This window comes from Sminthopsis crassicaudata, chromosome 4 (assembly GCF_048593235.1).
Source record: "Sminthopsis crassicaudata isolate SCR6 chromosome 4, ASM4859323v1, whole genome shotgun sequence".
Classification (NCBI taxonomy): Eukaryota; Metazoa; Chordata; class Mammalia; order Dasyuromorphia; family Dasyuridae; genus Sminthopsis; species Sminthopsis crassicaudata.
In genome coordinates this window covers 367,552,659-367,578,112 of record NC_133620.1, presented here as the reverse complement: position 1 = coordinate 367,578,112, position 25,454 = coordinate 367,552,659, and the positions used below count along the sequence as shown (strand labels likewise).

The window sequence follows — 25,454 nt, the reverse complement described above, 5'->3', positions numbered from 1 at the left end:
GGCAAAGATACTAGAGTGGCTTGCCATTTCCTCCTCCAGCTCATTTTACAGATGAAGAAATTGAGGCAAATTGGGTTAAGTAACATGCCCAGGGTTACAATGCAATTAAATGTCTGAGACCAGGTTTAAACAGAGGAAGGAGTCTTCTTGACATCAAGACCCAATATTCTATGCACCGTACCACCTACCAGTTCACAATTGCCTATAGATGGGATGTACTTCTTACAAGACTGTCTACAAAAATTATTTTACTCATTCACAAGGAAATTCAGGTACTACTAGAGTACAGCAGAAAGTTGGAGGACTTGTGTTTCATCTCCTAACTCAAGTTTATCACTTAATCTAACTGGTCCTCCCTTTCCTCATGGGGGAAAAAAAAAAAAAAAGAAGAGGGTCTTACATTTAAATAATCTCTAAATCTGTTTTTCACAAAACCTTTTCAGACAAAATACTACGCTCTTCCAAGTTGAAAATTATTTTTCTGTCCTTCATTTCTTAAAACATTTTTGGATCTCTAACAGAGTAGCAAATTTTGTACTTTTTGTCCTCGTCATAGTAGAGGCTATATAACATACTTATGTGTATGTCATATCATCCATTAGAACGTAAAAGCTCCTTTAGAGCAGGGATTCTCAAATTATGGCCTTTGGGCCAGATGTGGCCCGCCGGGTTATGGCAAATGGGCTGAGGGGCAGAGACAGAGTGTGAGTTTTTGTTTTTACTAGTCTGGCCCTCCAACAGGCTGAGGGACAGCGAATTGGCCCCCTATTTAAAAAGTTTAAGGACCACTGCTTTAGAGCAAACACTAATTTTTTTCCAACTTTAAATTATTAACCATCAAAGATTTTCACATTTGTAGATATAATCTCCTTACATACTTCTTTTACTTTTCATTTCTACTATACAAAACAAATTTATGTCATTCTTTTGGAACACCTACATTACTTTTGTTATTAATTAAATTAATTAATTTAATTAGGGTAATTAAAATAGGAAAACTGGAACACATATCTAAATTTCAGTGTCATATTCCAAATCTTCTTTACAACTGTTCCCACAAAGAAAGACAAATTCAAGTAACAAATGAAAGTTAAAGTAAGATGTCTTACCTTTTATTTATAGGTTTTTCATCTTTTTCATAGGGTTTCACAAACCACTTGCCAATTCGTACAAAGTTACGGTTCATTAAACACCTCTCCAACAGATTGTGAACTGCTTTGAAAAGCAAAGTACGGCATTCATAGGAAAGTCCATTCTCCCATACTCCATCTTCTTCTTCTATAAGGCCAATAAAGAAAAGAAAAAGAAAATAAATAAACACTTAAAAAAAAAAGTCACAACAGGTTTATTCATAAAAACCTAAAAGTTACATTCCAACTTCTATATTCATGAGCTTTATTTCCACAAGATATTCAAAACCACAGTCATTTATATTTTTCCATACATAAACTGACATTTTTAACAGATAAGATTGCAAATATTAAGAAGGAATAAAACTTAAATCGTGGCTTTATTAAATGATTGGTTCATTAAAGTTACCTTAAGTATCTTAATTACATTAATTTATGGTTTAAGTTCCAAAGACAAAGCTATGAGAGTACACTTTTAAAAAGTGTATTTATAAAGTTACTGGCCTAATTTTTCTTATTCAACTTGTTTTCCTTATAACCCATTCAACCTCCAACTTCAAATAAACAGTCAGTAAACAATTACTTTTTTGTAGGAAAAGGAGGATCATGAAAATCCTTATCTACTACATAACTAGCAACATCTTCAAATAAATTAGTTCTCATTTCAACTAATTTTTTTTTCCCTAGGAATAAAAAAAAAAAAAAAAAAAAAGTATGACAGATAGAAAGTTGGCATCAATCTAAGAAGAATATTTGAATTCAAATCCTACTTTTGGAACTACTGGCCCTGAGCAAGTTGCTTAAACTTTAAATGTTTTAGGTAATTTTTCTAACCCTAAGAGTTTCAGATAAGGTATTAAACTGCATTAGTGGAAAGAATTTCCTTTGACCAGGAATTACTTAAACCAATAAAATCATAAATCTAGTCCATATCCCTAAGTCCCAAGGAATATTGTTAAACTCTAAAGTTATTTTTGAGAAAGCTTAACTTTAGAAAGCTAATTTTGTAAAAGTACTCATTTATAGATTCTTATATCTATCTTCACTAATGCATCCTAATTTTATTTTAAAGTACAGTATTAACTATTCTGAGAGCTAAGGGTATTCCATTTGTTGAAAATACACTATTCTGGGAATAATCCAGCACAAGTATTCTCATTTTCTATTTCCATTACTCAAATCTTGCTTCAAATTATCAGGATTACTCTTAATACTACTTCAAGGACTTTTATTTGCATCTTTTGAATTATTTTAAGTATAAATAACCTTTTTTGATTGTAACATGCATATAGCCAACATCTTTAAAATGTGCAAAACCTTTGTACATACACAGATATATACAAGTGGTAACTTTTTAATTACAAGAGAAAAACCAATAGGTTTTTAAATAAAGTTGGCTATGTATATATTAAGGGGTGCAGCTATCAGAGTTTACACTTGCTATTCAGCGCTTACACAATATTACCCATTACACATGGGTAATACAACAAAACAAACATTAACTAGAAAGCTTAATGATAGTGGACTTTAACTGCACTATAAACTCTGAACCATTACAAAGGTTAAACAGTTGATTTTATGTTGTTCTTTAAAATGTCCCTTAAATTACAGTGAAGTCTTTCAAATCAACTTGTCAGTGTTTCCAAAAGCTTTCTACTTCTGGTCACTCTAAAATCTGAATTTGAAATCAAATGGAAAAATAAAGCCATTTTGAAAATCTTTATTGTCAAAATCAAGAGCCTCATTTCTTTAAGCAGTTGTATTTTAAACCTAAATTTATCATAAAATGGAACATTTCCTCTCATACTAATTACATGGATAGATACCTTTCCATCCAAAACCATATTGCTTTTAAGTTTCATTTTATTTTAAAAATAAACTCATTGATAGCCATTCATAATTAAAAACATTAGGTTAGGCAATATAAAGAAAAGCACATGTCAATTTACTAAATGAATTAATGATTTAAATTACAGGCATATTTGGGTGTAGCTGAGTGAATCCAACATTCTTGGAGGCCTAGTCAATTGTCCCCGCAGGAACATTTTAAGAACATTAACAGATTTCCATGTCAATTATCTATAATACTACTTAATTTTATAAATTCTTTCTTGCTCATAAGCTAATGTTGAGCCAACCACCTCACAGATTCCTAATCTTATTGTAAACTATTTTTAACACACTTTCTCTTTATCTCAAAAATCCTTAGCTTCCGAGACACATGTTACTACATTACTAATTTAGTTATATTAATTATTTGTCTACAAATACTTACTATCTCTATAAAGTAGCTATAATTTTTTTAAAATTAAGATTATTTTTTATATATACATATATGAATAAAGATTAAAAATTCTAAACTTCACAATATATAAGATTGTTAAACCATTCAATGCCAAGGTTTTTAATTTTTTGCTTCAGGAATCCCTTTGACATTCTAATGAAGCCTATATGGACCCATTCTTAGATATATTTAAATGCACATAACACATCAAATTACAAAGGAAATCAACTATATTCAAACAGATGTCAAACTATTTTAATAGCTCCAAGTTCAGAAACCCCATGAAATATATCCACTTAAGAAACCTTATTCTATGCAATTACAAATCAGAAAAATAAGTTGAACTCAAAATGTAACTAAGTTATTGACATAATAAAACAAACAAAATAAATTAAAAATTTGAATCCAAGGCTTTTACAAAGTCTGTATCTTACATGCAAATTATTTATCCGAAACAACCATATTATTGGTTTGTTTTTTAAATTTAACTTCCTCCTCCCCCTTAGGTGAAGTTTATGCTTTCAGTGGGGGCTCTCCCTAAGCCCCAAAGTGTCCATAGTTCTCATTAACATTAATGGGAATTTTGCATAAAACATCAGTTAGGATAATCGAGGGCCAACAAGTCTCTGAAGTATTTCTACAACTACACAGTAATGACTAAGCAAACACTAACTACAGCGTGGCATTGTCTTAAGTACTGTAATTCATTTTCCCTAGGAAATAATGAACATAATTCTTAAATGCATTCATTGATGTCTGGAATAGGCAATATTAGTTCTACACTGGCAAAGTTAAAGGATACATTCTTCCCGTCTGTTTAAAAAAAAAAAAAAAATCAATAAATTAAACTGAGAGTGGATATATTTTCTAAGTCAGTTTGTATCTTTGTTGGGAAGTGCTTGTTGTGACAATTAAATGTATCTATAGAAAATGCCATCAACATAGAATACTATAGAGATTTAATGTGGATGGAAGCATAGTATTTTCAGAGTTTTGTTTCTTTCTCATGTTTTTTCCCCCCTTTGTCTGATTTTTTTTGCACATGAAAAATATGGAAATAATTAACTGATATTAGATTGCTTGCTGTCTTGGGAAGGAGAGAAGGAAGAAAAATTTGGAAGACAAAGTCTTACAAAGATGAATGTTGAAAATTATCTTTACATGTATTTTAGAATAAAATACTTTTGAGAAAAATGTATCACTAAAAACTATTTTAAAAAACACAATGACTTAAATGCATGTTGTAACTTTGAAAAGAAAAAATTAATGCACCAAATAAATTTTAATAGTCTTTAAGGAATAATGTTACAAAAATCATTACTGTTTTGTAAAAATGACACACAGAACAAAACAAAGTACCTCTATATACATTAGATTCAGTTGTAGCCCCAGCATCAGTATCTCCACATAGACACACTATATTCCTATCTATAAAGCAGTTCCTCATACCATCTTTTTTTGGTTTTAAAGTAACATGTTACTGAAATCTGAAAATTTCATATTACAAAACTAAGGTCAGCGCGTACTCTAATTCAATAGTAAGAAAAGAGTTTGTTTTACATAAGATCTGCTAAATATACAGACTGAAAAAAGAAAAAGACTGCAAGCCAGATAATATTACTTCATCCAATTTTCTTATAGTCATGGTTTCCTTTTAGCAAACTGCTATTAAACTTAAGAGTTTACAATTTTATAATTCTATTTGATTTGTACCGCTCATAACTTCCTTTTCAAGACTTGCTTCTAAAAAGACATTTCATCCAACAGCTTCACATCTTTTTAAAACCTTTAAATCCATGTATGTGTTCTCTAGGAGAAAAGGTAATTTCTGTATTTTCAAGTATTTACAATACCTGATAGATAAACTAGAATTCTAAAGAACAACATATCGTGAAAATACAAACTTGAATCTCTGCCACTAACAAATAATCTCACCGAGCCTCAGTTCCTAACCTTTAAGAAGAGTTAATACTATTACCTACCTCACAAAGTTGAAGTGAAGGAAATAATTTTTACTATTATGCAAACCTAGAATTTGACAAGTTGGGCTTGGAAAAGTACCAACTAGTACAGAAGTTCAATTAACAAACTCATCTGCCATTCTAAGACTACCTTAGCACTCCAGAGAACCTCATTATGTTGGCCATAATGTAAAGTGTTTGGGACATAGAAATACACAAAAACTATCTACCAATTCAAAAAGTATGTTTGCAGTAATAATGGATCTGCAAACTGACAAGGCCTTAAGAATGATTCATAATATACTGAATATTTTACCAATTAAAAAGTTAATATACTCAACTTCACTGACTACTGATTTGGATTTATTCTTCTTTTGTTTTGAGAGTAATCAGCTAGCCACTAAAAAAAATGAGAATATTTGAGTTCTTAGCTTTATCATGAATAGAACACTCTTTATTGTTAAAGTACCATATAAAAGTGAACTATTGTCAGAATAATTAAATGAAGTTTGCAATAAAATTAAGGAAGGACTATAATCTAGTTGGAAGTGAATATGTTCCATATCAACAGTCAAAGTCAAACTGAAATTTAAATAATGGAAAGTTGACATTATTACTTTGCCAAACTAAGTTAAAAAAAAAAAAAAGTAAAATAATTATCCTTTTTTGCAAAAGAGAATGCAAGGTTCCTTCCAAATCAATGAAAAAAATAGAAGAGCACGGTTATATCTGAGTGACAGTATGGTTAGATGCTCTACCAAAAACAGCCAAACAAACCAAAACACCTTATACTGTCCATACAGAGTAGGCCCAGGTTAAAATAATGGAGCTTTGCAGCCACCATCTGGATCCTTCCGTTCTCCTTTCCTCAGTGCTACACCTCCACTTGAGCTCTGGATTGCCTCCTGCAGCTGATGCCACCCCCACTGTCCAGCTGCTCTCTTCTCAGGGGAGCTTAAAAGAAAGCAATGGAGTGACACAGATGGGAAGAGATGAGAGATATGAGAGATGAGAGAGAGAGATGAGAGATGAGAGAGAGAGAGAGATGAGAGAGAGAGAGGAGAGAGAGAGATGAGAGAGAGAGATGAGAGAGAGATGTGAGAGAGAGAGAGAGAGAGAGATGAGAGAGAGATGAGAGAGAGATGAGAGAGAGAGAGAGAGAGAGAGAGAGAGAGAGAGAGAGAGAGAGAGAGAGAGAGAGAGAGAGAGAGAGAGAGAGAGAGAGAGAAGAGAGAGAGAGAGAGAGAGAGAGAGAGAGAGGAGAGAGAGGAGAGAGAGAGAAGAGAGAGAGAGCTGAGCTATAGACAGGAGGGACTAATTACTCCAAAAGGGAGGCAGATTGCTGGGGGGGAGGGGAGGGGGAAAGCCATGGGGAGGGGGAAGGGGAGACTTCTACCAAAAAAGAATTAATTTCTTTTCTATTTGGGTCTGATTTAAGAAACATTTTAAACTTGTTATACGTAAATAGGTACATATAAGCCAAAACACTTGATAAAATCAATAGACTGCACTAATTGAAACGCAAGTTTTCCAAGAATAAATGAGTGTGTACACACACACACACACACACACACACACACACACACACACACATACTCCCTCTCTAATTGTACTTCAGATTATTCAGAATAATCATTTCCACTTCGATAAATTAAAAATTATTTGCTATTTCTGAAAATTTCTTGTTTTGATACTTTAAAAGTAGTGTATTGGAAAAAAAATTTTAAGTACAGCCTTATTTTATTGAAGCAGACAAATATCATAAGCCTAGGAATCTGAAGACGTTCATTCCAGTTCTACCCCGACTTCAACTGGCTATGTGTACCTGTTAGGATACACTGCTCATACCAGTGGAATTCACTGATCTATCTAGTCTAAAATCTAGTACTAAAAAATCTTGCTTTAATTTTAAATGAGATGGGGTCAATATTAATTCAAAAGGACATCCTAAACTGCCAAAAAAAAGAATAGAAAACAATAGAGCTCAAGAAAATTGGTTTTAAAAAATCTTAAATCCTCATTTAATTTATACTAAAAGCTCACTACATTAAAGAACCGATCTTTCCCCCAAAATGCTATCATATGGGTACATGGTTACTACATTAGAAATTAAAGAAACACAACAATCCTTTTAAAAAAGGAGAGAGAGAAAAACAAGTAATTTGACACCCAAAGAAAAATATTCACAGAGGAACTGTAATGCATACCCAAGAGTAGCATGCTTAATTTTAAGGCATGTAACTTTCAACTATTAATTCCATTTTACATTAAATTCATTAAACAAATCCATGTATTGAACATGTACTTCATATGAAGATTTCTATGCTAGAACTGTACTAGATTGTGTAAAGTAAAACTAACTTCTGTTCTGGTAATTCCTGACACTAAACTCAGGGACTATTTTTTGCCTTTGTATTCTGAGGGATTACTAGAAGTACCTCATACTAGGAAGGGTATAAGAAATGCTGGCCTAGCTGACTAACCATGGTCTATTAAGATGAAAGTTTGTTTTCTTAAAAATAGTGCAAGTTCTTGTATCAAAGCATTCCATCTCAAATTTTAGTGACAAATGCCCATGAGACTAATGAATGAATATTAAATTAATCTACCTAAATACAGATTTAGTCAGAAAACTACCAAGGAGTTAGTTATCACTTCTACCTTCTTGCTTAATGATTTAGAGAGTAACACTATTTTTTACATATACATTGAATATTTAGGGTTTCTTGCCAGATCCACTGAACAGGGTATGATAAAGGGTAGAATCAACTCAACTACTCTCAGGAAATAAGTTTAACAGTGAATTTTTCAAAACTACCAGCACAGATTTTTAAAAAGTTAACTACGACAAAAACTTCCACTATTTTAAATTTGGACATCTCACATAACCAGAATTCTCCTTAAGTTTCTAAGTACAGCAATAATGCTACTTTATTTGTATAATTCATTTACAAAAAACCTTAATGGGCTATTAGGGCAAATATCCTTATTTTATGGGGGCTCAGAAGTGAAGTGCCTTATCCAAGACTCCTAGAAATAGAAAAAAAAATGATTGTCTTCCAAGATAATGTACACTAGGCTGTTACCAGTTTCTCTAATCCAAATGAGTAGTGAACTGTTTTGCTCAAAGATTGATCATTCAAAATTGATACCTGCATATCTAGAAATAAGGTGTCATTATGAAGTAATGGGAGATTCCTCAAGCTACACATGAAAATCAGTTTAACTATTGTAAAGACATCTTTTTCTTCAATAAAATCTAATTACATGCTCAATTCCTAAAATAAAGTAACTTACTTATTTGGCTAAGATAACTATAACCTATAAATAAATAGGGATGTTCAATAAACAATAGTCTTAGATAAAAATAACATACCTAGATTAAATTTCATCTGAAGATAAGTTTATCTTCATAAATTAAAATAGCAGTAAATTTACAATAATAAACTTTAGATATCTAAATTTAAAATGAAGAGGTCTGCTGATCCATTACCTAAATATTTTAGGATTGCTCAACAACACCATACCGACATTAAAACATCTATTTCAACAGTTGCCATTTTATAACAAGTAATCAATTTTTTTTTTAACACACAAGAAATTACTGGTGATACAGTACAGATTTACCCCTAGAGTTTAAGGGAAAAGATACAAACTTAAATTAGCTAACGCATACAAAAATTAAATACAAATATTAATAGTGCTTTTTTTTTTTTAACTGAAGAAACATATTACTTTCTATAAGCCTAACAATTCTTTGCTCCTAGTAAAGAAACTCCTACAATGCATATCAGCAATTTCTTGCTATTTATAATTATACAGAATCACCCTGAGCAATGAAAAGTTAAATGACTAGCCCAGGACCATATCAACAGTATGTGTTGGAGGAAAGACTTGATTTCTATCCAAACTGCCTCTTCGTATTGGCCATCCATACCATGTTGCCTCTCAATTATTTTAAACCTAGGAAAAAGCATCATTAAAGTTAGAACCCTGAAATGCTAGTTACAAATCAATCATTTTTTTTCACTACAGCAGTGAAAGGTAAAATCCAAGTCATTTACATTGGTCTTCAGAATACATCCGATGAAGTCTTATACCCTATTTACATTCTGAATAATTTTGTTTAGAGTACTGTTAATATGCATTCTCTGGGTAGGAAATAAACCAATAGTGAGGATGCAGAAGCCTACAGGAATTAGCAACCAGGAGAAAGACATTTCAAGACTCTACAATATGCAATAGATTATCTACAATGTAGAAAACAAATGGAGCTAAGTAAGCACAGTGGGATCGATATTCCCAAGGAACTGAAATCACATCAAAATTTAGTTTATCCTGGGCCTGGCTTCACCCATAATCACTTACCCTTTTTTTTTAAGTGTCATATATAAAAATCTGCCTCTTTAATGAAATTCAAAGGGTTCATAAAGCTTTATTACATTACAAATATGTAAAAAACTATTCTTACCTGCTAAGTCATGGTGAATAAGGTCAGCAAAGTTGGGGTCCTCCCCCCACCAAAATATCCACAATTCTCTTCTTCCAGGTCTCTGATCTCTCCTCCAAACGCCAAGTACATCTGCCTTAAGACATCGACTAAAACTGCTCAAAATGGGGTCTTCTTCAGTCACCGGAAAGAGAATTGGGGCAGAAGTTGGGCCTTGCCATACATATCGTTTCCATTTAATTCCTGTCAAGTCAGCCTAAAGTAAAGAAAGTATGATTAAATTTTCTTATACTCATATAAAAGCTAAACAAAAAAAGTATATACTTTAAAGTTTCTTAAAGAGATTGTCATGCTTTTCCAAAGAAAGCTTTAAAGTATGAGAAAGGACTACAGTAAGTTAAACTTCATCATCATAACATTTAACAGAGAACAATTCATTTTTGCTATCTTTGTCAACTTAAGGACAGGGGCCATGTTTTATTTATATTTGTAACCTCAATGTACCTTGCAAGCAAAAGTCACTGACATGTTTCTTCAATGAATATTTCAAATTTTAACTGGCTTGCCTATATAGCCAAAGATGAAAGGGGGAAAAACCTCAAAGATGAGAAGTGTCATAGGATTGAAGGTCTAGAACTTGAAGAGACCTTAAAGTTTGTCTCAGGTAATCCCCCCTCAGTTTAAAGATAAGGAAACAGAGGTCCAAGGAGATTAAGCAATTTGCCAAAGGTTATACAGGCAGTATGTATCAGAACTGCATCTAAACCCAGTCCTCCCCTGCTTCAGAGCCAATATAGCACTAACTCCTTCAAACCTTTTGAGAAGTTTTTTTTTTAAGTATCTTGTAATTACATATTTGCAAATTAGTAACATTTAATGAAAATAAATTTCTTTACACATCTTCCCAGTGCTTCAAAGAGTTTTAAGCAGTTTCCATTATTTATTATGAACTGTCAAATCAGTACTAGTCTCTCGCCATAAAAAACAAAAACTAACTCAAGTTAGAGAAACCAGAACATAAAACCTAGTTTCAAGAGAAAGTTGTGTGCTCAACAAAGATTACTATAACACAGCCCACTTGTAAGAAAAAATTCTCCATATTTCAATTTTTAAGATGGGGAGTGGTATTTCAGCTGGTATTTCAGCATGTCTTCAGTGTGATTTCAAGGTGTAAAGCTGAAAAGTGCCAAAAATGAAACTGCTGATACATGACCGGCAGCTTACATTTGCCAACTAGTTGTGCTCTCCTCCCCTCAATTCACTATCCTTCTGCGATATCACTTTAATGTTTCCCTTACACACAGGCAAACAAAAAAGGTCAAACTAGTCACTTAAAAACAAAAGCTGAGAGTTTCAGATTTAGAACTAGAAAGTTTGCAACAGTTGAGATGTTTTCAGGCCTGGTCAATCTGGCACAATGCATTCCTCCTGAGTTGCCTAGTTTTCCCAAGTATCTCACTTCAATTAAAACAAGGAGCAGTCTGCTCAAAATATTTTAAAATGCATACCAAAATATACACAAATATAGAAACATTCAGAAGCAACACTACAGCACTTCCTCCACTAGTGCCCTCTACTTACAACACAATTGTTCCAGTGAGCAAGATGGTTAAAAAATTGTCAAAAATAAAAGAAAAAAAACTTTGTTTTCAAAGTAATAATTAAAAAGGAAAAAAAAGCTGAAATGCAATCCCTTCGATGTTTCGGAGGCTCTCTTCTAGTTATAAAGGTGAACAAGTTAAGAGAAAAAAAGGGGGGGAATCTTCCTGTTAAAATTGGTTTCCAATTGTTCGGTTTTGTTTGGGGTTCTGGGTCGGGCTCCCAGAACGATGGCAAATTTAAAAGGAGAGGGGAGAGAAGAGGGAGAGCAAAGAGTGAAAGAGAGCAGAGTAAGCCAGTCACAGAAAAGTGTGATGGGCACCGAAAGAAAGCAGCAGCCGAACAGGAGAAAGGGGTGGTCGGTCCAGGGCCTGGCAGGGGAGGGGGGGAATAGGGTTTGGGGAGGGGGATTTTAGGGAAGGGGATAAGAATCAAGTAGAAGTCAGGAGAGGGCTGGAGCCTAGGGTCGGGGGGGAGGGGGCGGCGGCGCCCGGGGCCACCAGCGGCGGGAGGGGAGGGGGCCTAACCCAGGCCGCCGGGGCCTAAGCCGGGGCCGGGGCCCCTAGGGACGGGGGCACGCACTCTCTCCCTCTCTCGCTCCCTCCCCTCCGTCCGGCCGTCACTCGCTCGCTCGCTCGCCCGCCCGCCCGCTCCCCCACTCACCAGGCAGAAGAGGTTACAGTGACAATCCTCTAGGCTGGCCCCGTTCGGCACGAAGCAGGAACTCATCGTCCCTCACAGCCGCCGCCGGCGCCACAACCCACCATCCGCCATTACCGCCGCCTCCGACCAGAGAGAGAAACACAGACGCCGGGGAGGGAGGCGGGCGAGCGGGCGGGCGGGCGAGGGAGCAGGGTAAGGGGGGGGGGGTGGAAGAGGCCGCCGCGGGGCCGGCCAGCCGCCCGCTTTCTCTATCTACTCCCGGCGGCTGTCCCGGCCGCGGCCCCGGGGCGGAGGGTCAGGCCGGGCCGGGCCAGGCCGGGTCAGGCCGGGCCGAGCCTAGAGAGGAGCCCCGCCCGGGGACGAGGGGGACGGGACCTGCCGCCGCCGCTGCCTCCGCTGCCGGGCCCCCGGGACCCGCCGCCCCCCGGCTCAGCCGAGGCCGACGGGGGCTCGCTCTTTCTCACACTCAGTCACTCACACACGCACTGGCACGCACACGCAGCCCCCCGCAGCACGAGAGAAGAGATGAATAATTAATAATAAATTACAAAATAAATAATTAAAAATCTAAACAGAGGCCGCAGCACCCGGACCCAGACTCGGGCGCAGGGAAGGGCGGGCGGGGAGGCAGGGAAGGGGCAGGGCAGGCAGGGCAGGCGGATGCGGCTCCAGCCCCGGCCCCGGCCCGGCAGCGGCTCCAGCGACGTCCTCAAGCCTGGAGTCTCCTCAGCAGCAGCGGCGGTGGTGGTGGCGGCGGCGGTGGCGGTGGCGGCGTCCGCGGGCTGAGACCATTCTTCGCTGGTGGTTTCGCTTCTCTCCCTCCCTCCCCCGGACCGGGCCGGGCCGGCCTGCCCGTCCGCTCCTCCCCCCCCACCGCCCCCCGCGGCCTCACCGCCCGGACGCGGTCGTCTCCCCCATTTTGTGGGCCCGGCGGGCGGTGTTTTTCCCCCTTTAATCCGAATTCACGGGTTTTCCCTTCGCTTTAATGGCGGCCGCAGGGACCAGCTCGGCCTCTCCGCCTGCCCATTGGACGCCGAGGGGTCACGTGAGCTCAGGCTCCAGGGGAGGGGGGGAGGAGGAGGAGGAGAGAGAGAGAGGAAAGGACCAAGGGACTGAGGGGCCGGGAAGCCAGAGAGCCCCCGCAGCTCGCCGCTAGGGGCGGCCTGGGAAGCGGGTGGCTCCTGAAACAGCGCCACCTAGTAAGTGCCCTTAGGTCGGAGACCGAAAGAGCGCTTCTAGCCGGCCTGACACCTTCCTGCGAAGTTACAGAAGTGAAAAGGCGAGAAAATGGCAACAGTAGCTGAAGAAGGTTAACTTTACAGCTCATTTCATATACAAAGTACTGTAGGTTGTGTATTGCGCTGAGCAGGCAATCGGAATGTACTGAGAAAATAACTAGGAATTCCATAGCTTTCCTCACCATTATGATTATTAAACCCATTTTACAGATGGGGAAACTGAGGGTCATAAAAGTAACTTTATTTTTAAAACTTTTTTAAAAAATTGGTCATAGAATAAATATCCAGACCTTAAAGGTGATCTGTCTAGTTCAACACATCTTATAAATGAGACCTCGTAAGTGAAGTCAATAAGATCAGAAACAAGGAGCTGGCATTATGCCAGGCTGCCTTTGAAATATGTTTTTTAAACATTACAGTCATTTCCTGAGTCATCCTACACACATGGTTACTGAACTGTCCTTTGTAACATAGGTTCTGATCGTCTCCCCCTCCTCAATAAAATAAGTAGCTGCTTATTTCTAGGAACAAATGTAAACTACTCTTTCATAATCTTGCATGGCTCACCCTGCCCCCAAATGTCTTTCTCAGGCTCATCAAACACGCTTCAAACAGGCTAAGGTCCAGTCAAATTTTACTTTTTTTGCGATTCCTTTTTCTAGATACTCCATCCGTCAATTCCATGGTTTTGTAAAGGCTCTTTCCTATGATGGGAATGAATTATCTTAGCAACTCTACTTCTTGGAATCCCTAGTTTCAAAGCTTAGTTCAAGCATTATCAGGCACATGAACCCTTCCTTTCCAAATTCATCCAGTTACTTGTGCCTTCCCTCTCAAAAAACAAAAACAAAAACTTGTATTTTTTTTTGCATATACTTATGCATGTACTTGTTTTCTTTAATAGAATTCCAAGACAGAGGACATTATTTTTGTCTTTGTATCCCCAGTAATTAGCCCAATGCCTGACTAAAACAGTGCCCCAAACTGAATAGCCATTTGACAAATGTTTGTTGGTAGATTGATTAATAAAGAAAAACATTTAAACAAGAGAAATGGATGAAAAATTTATAAAATGCTTTACATACATTCTAATCCTACCAGCAATCACATCTTAAAGTTTTTAGAGAGTTGGACACCTTACTTCCCTACTTCTCTCCTGAGAGGAAGGATGTGTTTCATCCTCTATCAGGCACCAAGACTGTTCATTGAATTTAATCTAAGATCAGCTGCCTTTTAGAGTTGTTTTCTTTTATGTTATGCAAATGCAGTCATTGTATCTTCTGTTCTCTAGATTCTGGTTTCTTTTTTCTTCCTCCGTCAACACATGCAGTCTTTCCACTGAATTTGTCATATTTGGTGGTTGTTCCTTTTTTACCAGTGCAATAATATTACATTCACGTACTATAGTTTATTCATGCAACTAAATTGAACAGTTCCAGTTTTGATTTTAGTTTTGTTTTTTGCTTTGCAACCACAAAGAATACAATTGTGAGTTTTTTGTTCTATTTGGGAGCTTACTTTCTGTCATTGCCCTCCTAAAGGTATAAATTCAGAAATGGGATTGCTGGGCCAATTGGAATGGGCAGTTAAGTCTTTTCTCTTAGTTCCAAGTTGTTTTCCAGAATGATTGATCCAATTCACAGTTCTCCCAACACTGATTATTTCTGGTTTATATCATCTTTGCCAATCTGAAGGCTGTGAGGTGAGAATTCAGAGTTGTTTTAATTTGCATTTTTGAGGTCATTCAATTTTTATTCTTTTCATTATGCACTTAAATGATTGGAGCATTTATTTCAATATAGTTGTTTATCAACTGACTTTCTTCTTCTGAAACCTATTCCTCTCTTTTAGGTCATTTTTCCAAACTCATACAGGGTTGGTCAGGTGGAATTTAAACCTAAGTGTCTCCTGACTCTAGTTCCAGATCTCTTCCCATTATGCCACACAGTTTCCCTGAAGGATAAACTGTTTTAATTATCTATTTGAATTCTCTGGAAGAAAGGTTTTCTACAAATGCATGAATTATTATGTATACTCATAATTTTTTACAGAAGCCCTACCTTTATGCATCATTTTAAGGATTGTGATAGTTACCTTGGTTTTTAAGGTCCCTGTCCCTGTTAGCAGTTTGTAATCCCCTGAAATTTTATTTCATGTCTTATCTGGCTACAAACTGTTTTTATTCTCTAAAGGTGAGTCTAACTGGTTTCATAATTTAAATCCTAAATATTTCATTTATATGTGCTTTTTAGCCATAAGGAAGGTTAGAAAATTTTCCAATAGCTTTTCTTTTTCTATATTTTGCTTTTACATAATTAATAACAACTACAATTTACATAGTGTTTTAAAGTTTACAAATTGCTAGATGTGTTATCTGTTTGATTCTCAGAATAACCCTTTTACATAGGTGCCATTCTTATCCTCATTTCACAGGTGAAAAAACTGAGGTTGAGAGGTTACGTGACTTGCCTAATACACCTTGTAACACAGCTAAGGCTGAAGCAGTTCTTGTCCCTGAGAAGTTTACAATGAATAGTAGAGACAATAGGCAAACAACTGCATGCAAACAAGTTATATACAGGATAAACTGGAAATAATCAACAAAACAGAGGGACTAGAATTAAGAGGCTGAGAAAAACTTCTGGTTGGTAAGATTTTGTTGTTTAAAGGAGGCCAGGGAAAGTAAGAAGCAGAGATGGGAGAGAGTGCATTCCAGGCCTAAGGGACAACCAATGAAATGCTCTTAGGAAATGGAGCATAGACACACCTCATTTTATTGTGTTTTACTTCATTGAGTGTCAAAAATATATTGCTTTTTTTTTTCAATTTGAAATTTGAAGGTTTGTGGCAACTCTGCATCAAACAAGTCTATCATCCATTTTTCTGATAGCATTGCGTTCACATTGTGTGTTTCTCACATTTTGGTAATTCTATCAATATTTCAAACTTTTAAATATTATATTTGTTATGGTGAACTGGAATCAGTGGACTTTGATATTACTATTGTAATTGTTTTTGGAATGCCACAAATCCTATTCATATAAGACAATGAACTTAATAACTGTTGTATGTGTTCTGACTGTTCTACTGCCATTTCTATCTCTCTCCTTGTCCTCAGGCTTCCCTATTCCCTGAGACACAATAATATTGAAATTGAACCAGTTAATAACCCTACAATAACCTCTTAACTGTTCAAGTAAAAGGAAGAGTCAATCAATGAAGCAAACTTCATAGTTGTCTTATTTTAAGAAACTGGCACAGCCATGCCCAGCATTCAGCAATCACCCTAAACAGTTAGCAATCATGAACATTAAGACAAGACCCTCTACCAGCAAAAAAGATTTTGACTTGCTGAAGACTCAAGTGATGGTTAGCACTATTTTTAACAATAAAGTATTTTTATTAAGATATATACATTTTATGTATGGGATTGCCTGTCATCGGGGGGAGGGAGTAAAGGGAGGGGAAATAATTTGGAAAAATGAATACAAGGGATAATATAAAAAATTTTTTTAAAAATTAAAAAAAATATATATACATTTTTAAAACAATACTATTGCAAACTTTAATAGATTATAGCATAGTATAAACATAACTTTTATATGCAGAGAAACCCCAAAATTTGTGACTCACTACTATTTCAATATTCAGTCTTCTAGAAGTGAATCTCCACTATCTCCAAGGTATCCAGGCATCTTATTCAAAAAGCTGGAGGGGGGAGGGGAACAGTATTAGAGATTTAAAGATTATGGAGCAAGGGATAGAAATGTAAGATATAAGAAAACTGAAAAGATAGGAGAGATCCAGCTTAAAAAAAGTTTTGAACACCAAAAGATTTTATGTTGATTCTGAAGGAGATAGGAAATTATTAGAGTTTATTGAGGGAGTGACATGATGAGACTTGTATTTTATGAAGATGGTTAAGCAGGCTGGAATAGGGAGAAACTTGTGGCAAGTAGAACAACCAACAATCTATTTCAAAAGTCCAGGTGGCAGGGTCAGAGGAGAGAAAGAGACATATATGAAAGCTGTTACCACGGTAGAATTAACAGGTCTTGGCAACAGATTGGATATAAAAGATGAGAGAGTAATGGCACCTAAGTTGAGAGCATGGGTAACTATGACAATGGTGGTACTCTCAATAGAAATAATGAAGTTTGGAAAGAAGTGACTTCAGGAAGGAAAGATAATTTAATTTTGGACATGTTAAGGTTCAGACGTCTACAGGATGGATATCCAATTCAAGAAAGGTCTTTGGATATGTGAGGTCTGACATTAACTGAGAGGTTAGATCTAGATAAGCAATTTTGAAAATCATCATCATAGAGATAATTGAATCCATGGGAGCTGATGAAATTAAAATAGTATAGGAGGGAAAGAAAAGGGACCCAGGACAGAGACCTCTGAGGCATTCCTGTAAGCAGAAATTATGACCTGATTGAAGAACATGCAAAAGGAGATGAGGACTGGTAAGATAGGAGGAAAACCAGATGATAGTAGTGTCATAAAAACTTAGAGAGAATCAAAGAGAAGAGGTCAGAAAGGATGAGGAAGGAGAAAGGCTAAGATTTGGCAACTACAAGATCTTATTAACTTTGGAGAGTGCAATTTTGATTGAATGATGATATCAGAAGCCAGACTGCCGACAGGAAATTAAATGAGGTACCTCTTCTAGACTGTTTCTTTTTGTTTTATTTTTTCTTTCTTTCTTTCTGTCTTTTTCTCTCTTTTTTGCAAGACGATTGGGATTGTGACTTGCTCAAGGTCACACAGCTATTAAGTGTTAAGTGTCTGAGATCATATTTGAACTTAGGTTCTCCTCACTCCAGGGCCACCGTTCTAACCATTCTTTCCAGACTGCCTTTTTCTTAAGAAACTTAATCACAAAAGGAAAGAGACATGTGAGACAGCTGTGTGGGGGAAGAATGGTTGGATAAAGCTTTTTTTCAGGATGAAGGAGACATGGGAATGTGGTAGGTAGTAGGGAAGCAGCCAATAGACAAGAAGAGATTGAAGATAAATGAGAGAGTGGGCATGGTAAAGGAGACAATCTGTTGGAAAAGACATAACATTTTGAAAAAACATATCCCTTTGCACATGTTTAACCTATATCAGATTGCTTGCTGTCTTGGGAAAGGCAATAGAAGGAAGAAGAAAAATATGGAATATAAAGTCTTACTAAAATGAATGTTGAAACTATTATATGTATTTGGAAAAACAAAATACTATTGAGATAAAAAGAAAAGAAGGAAGGAAGGAAGGAAGGAAGGAAGGAAGGAAGGAAGGAAGGAAGGAAGGAAGGAAGGAAGGAAGGAAGGAAGGAAGGAAGGAAGGAAGGAAGGAAACAAGAAGCAGTTCAATAAAAACGACCCAATATATCACTTTATTCTGCTAACATGTACATTTCACATCCATAGTTTCCCACCTCTGCAAAGGAAGGAGGGAAGTACATTTGTTCATCTCTTCTTTAAGCCAAACTTGTTCATTATAATTACACAGTACTTAGTTTCTTTTTAGTTATTATTCTTTCCATTTATTTTATTATAGTGCTTGTTTATATTGTTTTCCTGGTTCTATTTACTTCATTTGGTAAATAGCTAATATTTATGTGATGCTTTAAGATTTTCAAAGCACTTTGCTAATATTATTTTATCTTCATAGCAACCCCAAAAGAAAAGTCCCATTATTATACCTATTTTACATATTAGGAACTAAGGCAGGCAATTAAATGACTTGCCCAAGATTGCAAGTTAATTTCTAGTTCTGCTGCCACTACAAAAGTTGCTCTTGTAAATATTTTGGTGTGTATGGCATTTTTCTATCTACTTTCAATCTCCTTGGGGTATTTGCCTAACAATGTGGAATTTCTGGGTCTAAGGGTATGGACATGTTAGTCATTTTCTTAGCATAACATTCATGGATATTTTTCTATCCAGAGGAACATTTTCAGGACAGAATTTTATCTAGATTAAATTAGGAACATCAATATAATTACTTTGTATAGACATTTATTTGCTTTTCTATGTATACATTATATCCATTCCCCTAGGAGAATGTAAACTCCTTTTAGAAGAGGAACTGTTTCCTAAAGTTTAGCACACAACAGATCTTTAACAGGTGCTTGTTTGATTTGAACCAAAAATTTATCACATTTATTGCTGATGAGAGATGGACTCATCTTCTACTTCACTGAGAAGATGGAATCCAAATTCCAAAAGTTACTGAGGGGTGGCAGTGGACAACCCTGGATGAGTGTTACTAAATGTGTTGGGTACCCTTTTCAGAGAGCTCTTAAGTAAAGAGTTACACTGCACAAAAGAGTTTCATTGCCTGGTTTCAGACACATAATGAAGGGGAATATTGAAACCATAGGTTCAGTCTGTTGGAGATTCATAATACCTCAGAAGGAAATACATGGTGTTGAGCCATACTAGAGGCAACAACTGCTAGAGAAATTGGCCAGAGTATGATGATAAGTGGCTATAGCTATGCAGATGCTTGAGGGGTGGTTGGCTCAAAGGTAGATATTATTGTTTACCATGGTCTCTCTTGTGAGCTTGGCTGCTTTTCTATGACCTATAAATAAACCTCTTTATTCTGGGAGTTTTGTGAGCCATATGTTTGCAAGAGGAGTTGGTGATAACAGTAGTCCGTGTCAGATAGCTAAGGACTCAGATTATTTGAATGAGGTCAATGAACCAGAAGATAGGTATTCCCTAAAATGTGCCTGAGTCTTTTAAATAACATAAGAGCCTCTGACACAAAACTTATCTAAGACAATTTTTTTAAAGTGTATAAAATTTTATTATTTTTTTAAATCATAAGTTTGTTACACACCAACAGACATATTTCTGTATACAAAGAACAGAAAGATTGTATATAAAATAATGAACCAGCCAAATTCTGCTTATTTTTAAACTATTATTAAAGTTAGAATGATAATATCAATACTATCCTGTTTGTCTGTTCCCCCTTCTGAACTTCCTAACAGGGCTTCTTAACCTTTTTCCACTCCCAACCCCTTGGAAAGGACCTATTTATACAAAAATGTTTATAGTAGCTTTTTTTTTTGAGATGACAAAGAATTGAAAATTGAGGGGATGCCCACCAACTAGAGGTTGGCCAAACTAGTTATGGAATATGATTGTGAATGACAAGCAGGATGGTTCCAGAGAAATAAAAGAAGACATATGAACTCATGCAAAGTAAAGTGAATAAAACTAGGACAACATTATATTTAGTAACAGCTATATTATAAGGATGATCAACTATGAAAGACTTAGCTACCTCAATCAAGACAATGATCCAAGATAATTTCAAAGGACCTTAAGAGAGAACTGATAAATTCAGTGCTGGTTGAAGTATACCTTTTTTAAAAAGTATACTTTTTTACACTTTATTTTTATTGTTTTATTTTGTGTTTTGCAACCTGACTAATATGGAAATATATTTCACATGACCTCATGTGTGTAATCAAAATTAAAAGTGCTTGCCTTCTTAAAAAGGAAGAAAAGGCAAAGGAGAGAGAATTTGCAATTCAAGATTTTAAATTTTTATTATTAAAAATTTACATGTTGTAAAATGTATGGTATTGCCTGTCGTCGGGGGGAGGGAATAAAGGGAGGGGGGTAATAAAAAAAAATTTACATGTTAATTGGGAAATATTTAATGAAATAAAAATATATTTTTTAAAAGCTAGTAGACTATAGTATTTGAATAACTTCACCTAATAGACATATTAAGGACTTGTAAGGCTAGATGGAGAATTATCTTTCTGTAGGTTGAGATAAAGAGTACAGATTTGACAAATGCTCTTTCATGACTCTATAGATCTATGGTAGAGAAGCATGCCATTTAGATGGTGGAGAAAAGAGGATTGTAAAAGTCATTCTTGACCAAAGCTGGTATCCTTTAGAAGGGGAAAAGTACTTTGGGTTCCTGATTTTGCCCTGATGATCAATTGTGACTAAAAAAGGGCTGGTCTAATATTTGAAGAAGCTTAAAGGGGCCATGATAACAGTTTATCATTGTGCCCTAAATTTGTTAGACCAGGCTAGTATGTTTTCATATGTATCACTGTAATCATTATCTATCTTTCATTGTTGTTCTCCACAATTCCTAGCAGGTAGTACCCATTATCCTTTTCTGAGATTCTCAGTTGTCCCTTGCCACTGTTTCAAAGTGGAATTTATTCTATATAAGCAATAATAAAGGGCCACTGAAAGATTTTTGAATATGAAAATTAAAGAATCAGGATTGTGTTTTAGAAACATAGCCACTTGTTTGAAAAATGGATTCGAGAGAAGAGCAAGATATTAGAATCAGGGAAACCAACTAGAAGGCTATTTTAAAAATCTAGGCAAAATGTGTTAAGAACTTGACCAAAGGTAGATGTGAAAGTGGAGAGAAGAAAAAAAGATATGAGAGATGTTGTAGAAGCAGAATTGGATGACTTGGCAACTAATTGGATGTGGATAGTAAAACAGAGGGAAAGATCAAGAATGATTGAGTTGTGAAACAGGATGGCTGGGAGGATGGTGGTTCTAAATAGGGAAAATTGGAGCAGGGGTAGGTAAAGAAAATCATGGTAAAGCCACATAGTAAAGCTACTCTTTTTCTTTACAAACATACCAGGCCTCAAATGGAAATGTAGCAGGACTGATAAATTCCTTTGGATGATTATTTTCTGAACAGCCATGACACTTGGTAGCTGTCTTCATAAATTTAAAGGTTTATCATGTGAAAGAAGAATTAAACTTTTTCTATTTGAGCCCAGAAAGTAGAATCAGAAACAATGGTATAAGTTAACAATGAGGCAAATTGGGGCTTTATGTAAGGGTAAAACTTCCTGATAATTGTGTTATCCAAAAGTAGAATGAACTGTTTTTAGAAATAATTTTTAAAAATTAAAAATCAAATTTCCTCCTTGAAATCTTCAACAGCTGTATGACCACTTCTTTTGGGAAATATGAGGACAAGCAGAAGCCACTAGAATCCCTCCCAAATCTGAGTTTCTGGAAATCTCATTAATAGAAGGAACAGGATTTAAGAATATTTTGAAAAACTAGCTATCTCATTTGACATTGATTTAAAAAAAATTCATATAGCAAAGAAAATAGAGATTGTAGGAATTTTTTTTACTCCAAAGTAAAAATGTTTGCATTAATTGATGCTTCTGATATTTTTATATTCTATCTGGAATTGCTTCTCCAGGACTATGTTAATACTTAGGTTGTAATGCTGGTATGTTGATAGGGTCTTACTTGTCTGCAGAGTATATATATATATTTCTAATTCCTGGCACTAAGGAGGAAGTTTTACCAATAAGGGAACAGCTTAGCATATGTTAAGGTAGAAGAGTTAGAAATGACATACATCAGATCTAAGCGAAACTTAGTTTTTTTCTAATTCTTCCTTCTTTTTGGAAAGGGTAGAATTGAATCTCACTGAGGCCTTGCTTACCTCTTCCTTCTCTCTACCCCTCAATACCCTCATAACTCAGAGCCCCAAGTTAGGAAAATCCCTAACATTCAGACAAGACAGATGCTTACTTCCCTCTCTGTCATAATTTAAATTTTGTGAATTTCATCTAACCCTTGGTTCCTTTTGTATCTGAGGCAACAATCAGAATACAGGAAGGGCTTAGGTAAAAGAAGCAAACATTATATTACAGTGTCTGTTTTTGGAAAGGCACAGGGATGAGAGATTAGGGGAAAGAGTTGATTTTTTTTTAAACTTCTCTCACTCTTTACAATGTTCATTACGAATTTCTCTGTTCCAGGATGCCAGAAGAAGACTGGTGGTTGGTTCATGTTCATGTCTCCCTTGTCTGCCACAGCTCAACCCTCCTTTCAATTTCTCCCTTTGCTTATTGCTCCAGGGGCAGCTAAGTCTTTCCATTTGGGCTTGTTAAGGTTTAGATAAGGCTAAGGATAGCACCCACAGATGATATTACTACTCAGTTCATGTAGTCATCATTCCTTCCACTCATTCTGCTTTTTTGAAGACTCTGTGGGCTCCTTTAACAACTCCTACACAGACTTTGACTGAAGTTTGCAAGCTCAGAAATCACAATAGCCGAATCACACTTAGGGCTGAAGATACTTGTATCTATGAATTACAAACCTCAGGATGCCAGTCAATTCTCTTATTCCTATTAATAATTCCAGTGCTCCTGAAATGTCTGAAATAGTTCATAACTTTCTTTGAGTGCTGGTAAATATCCTGATTATTTGAAACCAGTCAATGTACTCCAAGAACCAGGGAAGAAAGGGTAGGAGTTGATATTCAGGTTTGGCAATTCATTGTGCTTCCCCTCCCATGTCCTTAGGGACATAAACTAGCATGCATTCATTGATAATCATAAGGGAATATGGGATTCTAGGAATATTTACTCTTGTTGAGCAAGGACCAAGGTCACAGTATTCCTCAAATCCACCAAATCTTGGTTCCATAGCATCAGTACTTTAGGAAGTTTGATCTACTTGGGAACAAGTAGACAGGTGAGAGGGTTGTAGGATTCATTGATCTGAGAGTTGTTCAGGAAAGTGTTCTCTTGAGACTTCATTATTTGGGGAGCTGGCTAATTTGGTCTAGGAATAGCCTCTTTTATTGGTTGTGCTATAAGTTAGTGAAATAGGGATGATAGACCTGATATCCTCAAAGCTACATAGATCCCACTGTATTAAGCATCACCCTTGTGGTAGGTGGATAGGGAGAATGGTAAAGGTACTGTGGTACCACTTTGGGTACTAACGAAGCTATATCTTTTCTAGTACATTGCCAGATTATTGTGGGCGGGCTGTTTGCCACTTCAACCTGGGCTAATGAAGTTTGAAAAGACTTAACCATGCCTATTAAACATTAATTAAGTAAATTAGGAGTATAATATGCACAAACCTGGCTTGGAGTCTTAAAGTAATAGTCTCTTTGCCCCTGAATAGTCTGATGTTTTATCTGACAGTCTCAGACCACAGAAAATCTCTCTTGAGCTTCTGAAGGAATCTCTCCAGGTCATGCAATAAAAAAGGGATATAGCAAGTAAACCTATGAATGACTTATTCTGCCATAAAGGACACTGAAAAGGACACTGCGCCGTTGTGCAGGGAATGCCTGTATTCAGTAATTTAAAAATAGACTATTTTGAGCCAACAACCCCAGGAAGTCCTCTGCTTACCCAGTGAACTGATTTGAGGGGCTCAATTGACTTGTTGGTGGATGGGGCCACTGACTCCACCTACTTCTGGAGCCATGCAGTCATTTCTTATAAAACTTCAAAAGCTCCCCTAAGGCATAGGTAATTCTGTGGTCTAGCTCAATTGTTAGAACATTGTGTTTTGGCCCTAAAGTTCTGGGGCCCCCAGCTGAATGCCCTTTAGATCAGCTGGTGGCTCTATAATTTTTTTGAAGTAGGAGTAGTAGTTTGTTTTTGTTCTGGTGTAAGACAAGATTGTCTGATGCTTAATTTCTAAGAGAGAAAATGATTCATTTTTGACTAGTTGGTGATGAGCATCAATTAACAGACCTAAAGGAAGACAGTAGTCCTAGAAGTAGAGAAAGGTAAAGTGATATCCAAGATTCACAAACAACTCATTGATTCAGAGGGTTATTTAGGGAGTTGTGATCTGAGTTCCAGAGAGGGGAAAAACAGTCCTAAACCATGTAAGAGGAGTAAGAAATAAGGGAAATAGCATGAAGGGGAAGCCCAAAACTCAGGCAGCTGACAGCTTACCTCAAATAAGAAATCAACCTATTAACTCAAGACAATATTTTATGAGTGGCGTGTTAGCCAAGCCCTTTCCTCCCTCACTGTGACTATGCTGCTAAGGGCTTAGAAATAGCCTTTGAAATGTAGATGAAATGTTTAACTCCTCTAGTGTTCATATGTCTTCGATTCTAACCTTCTGAAGCTCCACGCTGAATTGGATAACCAGTGAGATAATTATTCTCTGGGCAGCAGCAATAGTAACCAGAGTAAATCACTCCATGGGTAAGTCGATATGAAATAAAAAATTAGATCTCCCTCCACATTAGAAGATCCTCATCCCTGACTTCATGATTTATAATCTTAACAACATACACAAACAACTGTATGCTTGTTAATGTAGCTTTTAAAAAAAGACAACGCAC

General features: G+C 36.4%; 1 protein-coding gene across 1 annotated transcript in view; it reads right to left on the bottom strand.

Moving 5' to 3' along the window:
- Positions 1 to 13,078, bottom strand: part of MED13 (mediator complex subunit 13) — a 93,139-nt gene extending 80,061 nt beyond the window's left edge. The window contains exons 1-3 of the mRNA XM_074261980.1: positions 12,088 to 13,078; positions 9,847 to 10,081; positions 1,110 to 1,278 (exon numbers count right to left, since the gene is read on the bottom strand). Of these exons, the coding sequence (XP_074118081.1) occupies positions 1,110 to 1,278; positions 9,847 to 10,081; positions 12,088 to 12,153 (470 nt within the window). The 5' untranslated portion in view covers positions 12,154 to 13,078. The remainder of the gene's footprint in view (positions 1 to 1,109; positions 1,279 to 9,846; positions 10,082 to 12,087) is intronic.
- Positions 13,079 to 25,454: the final 12,376 nt, after the last annotated feature.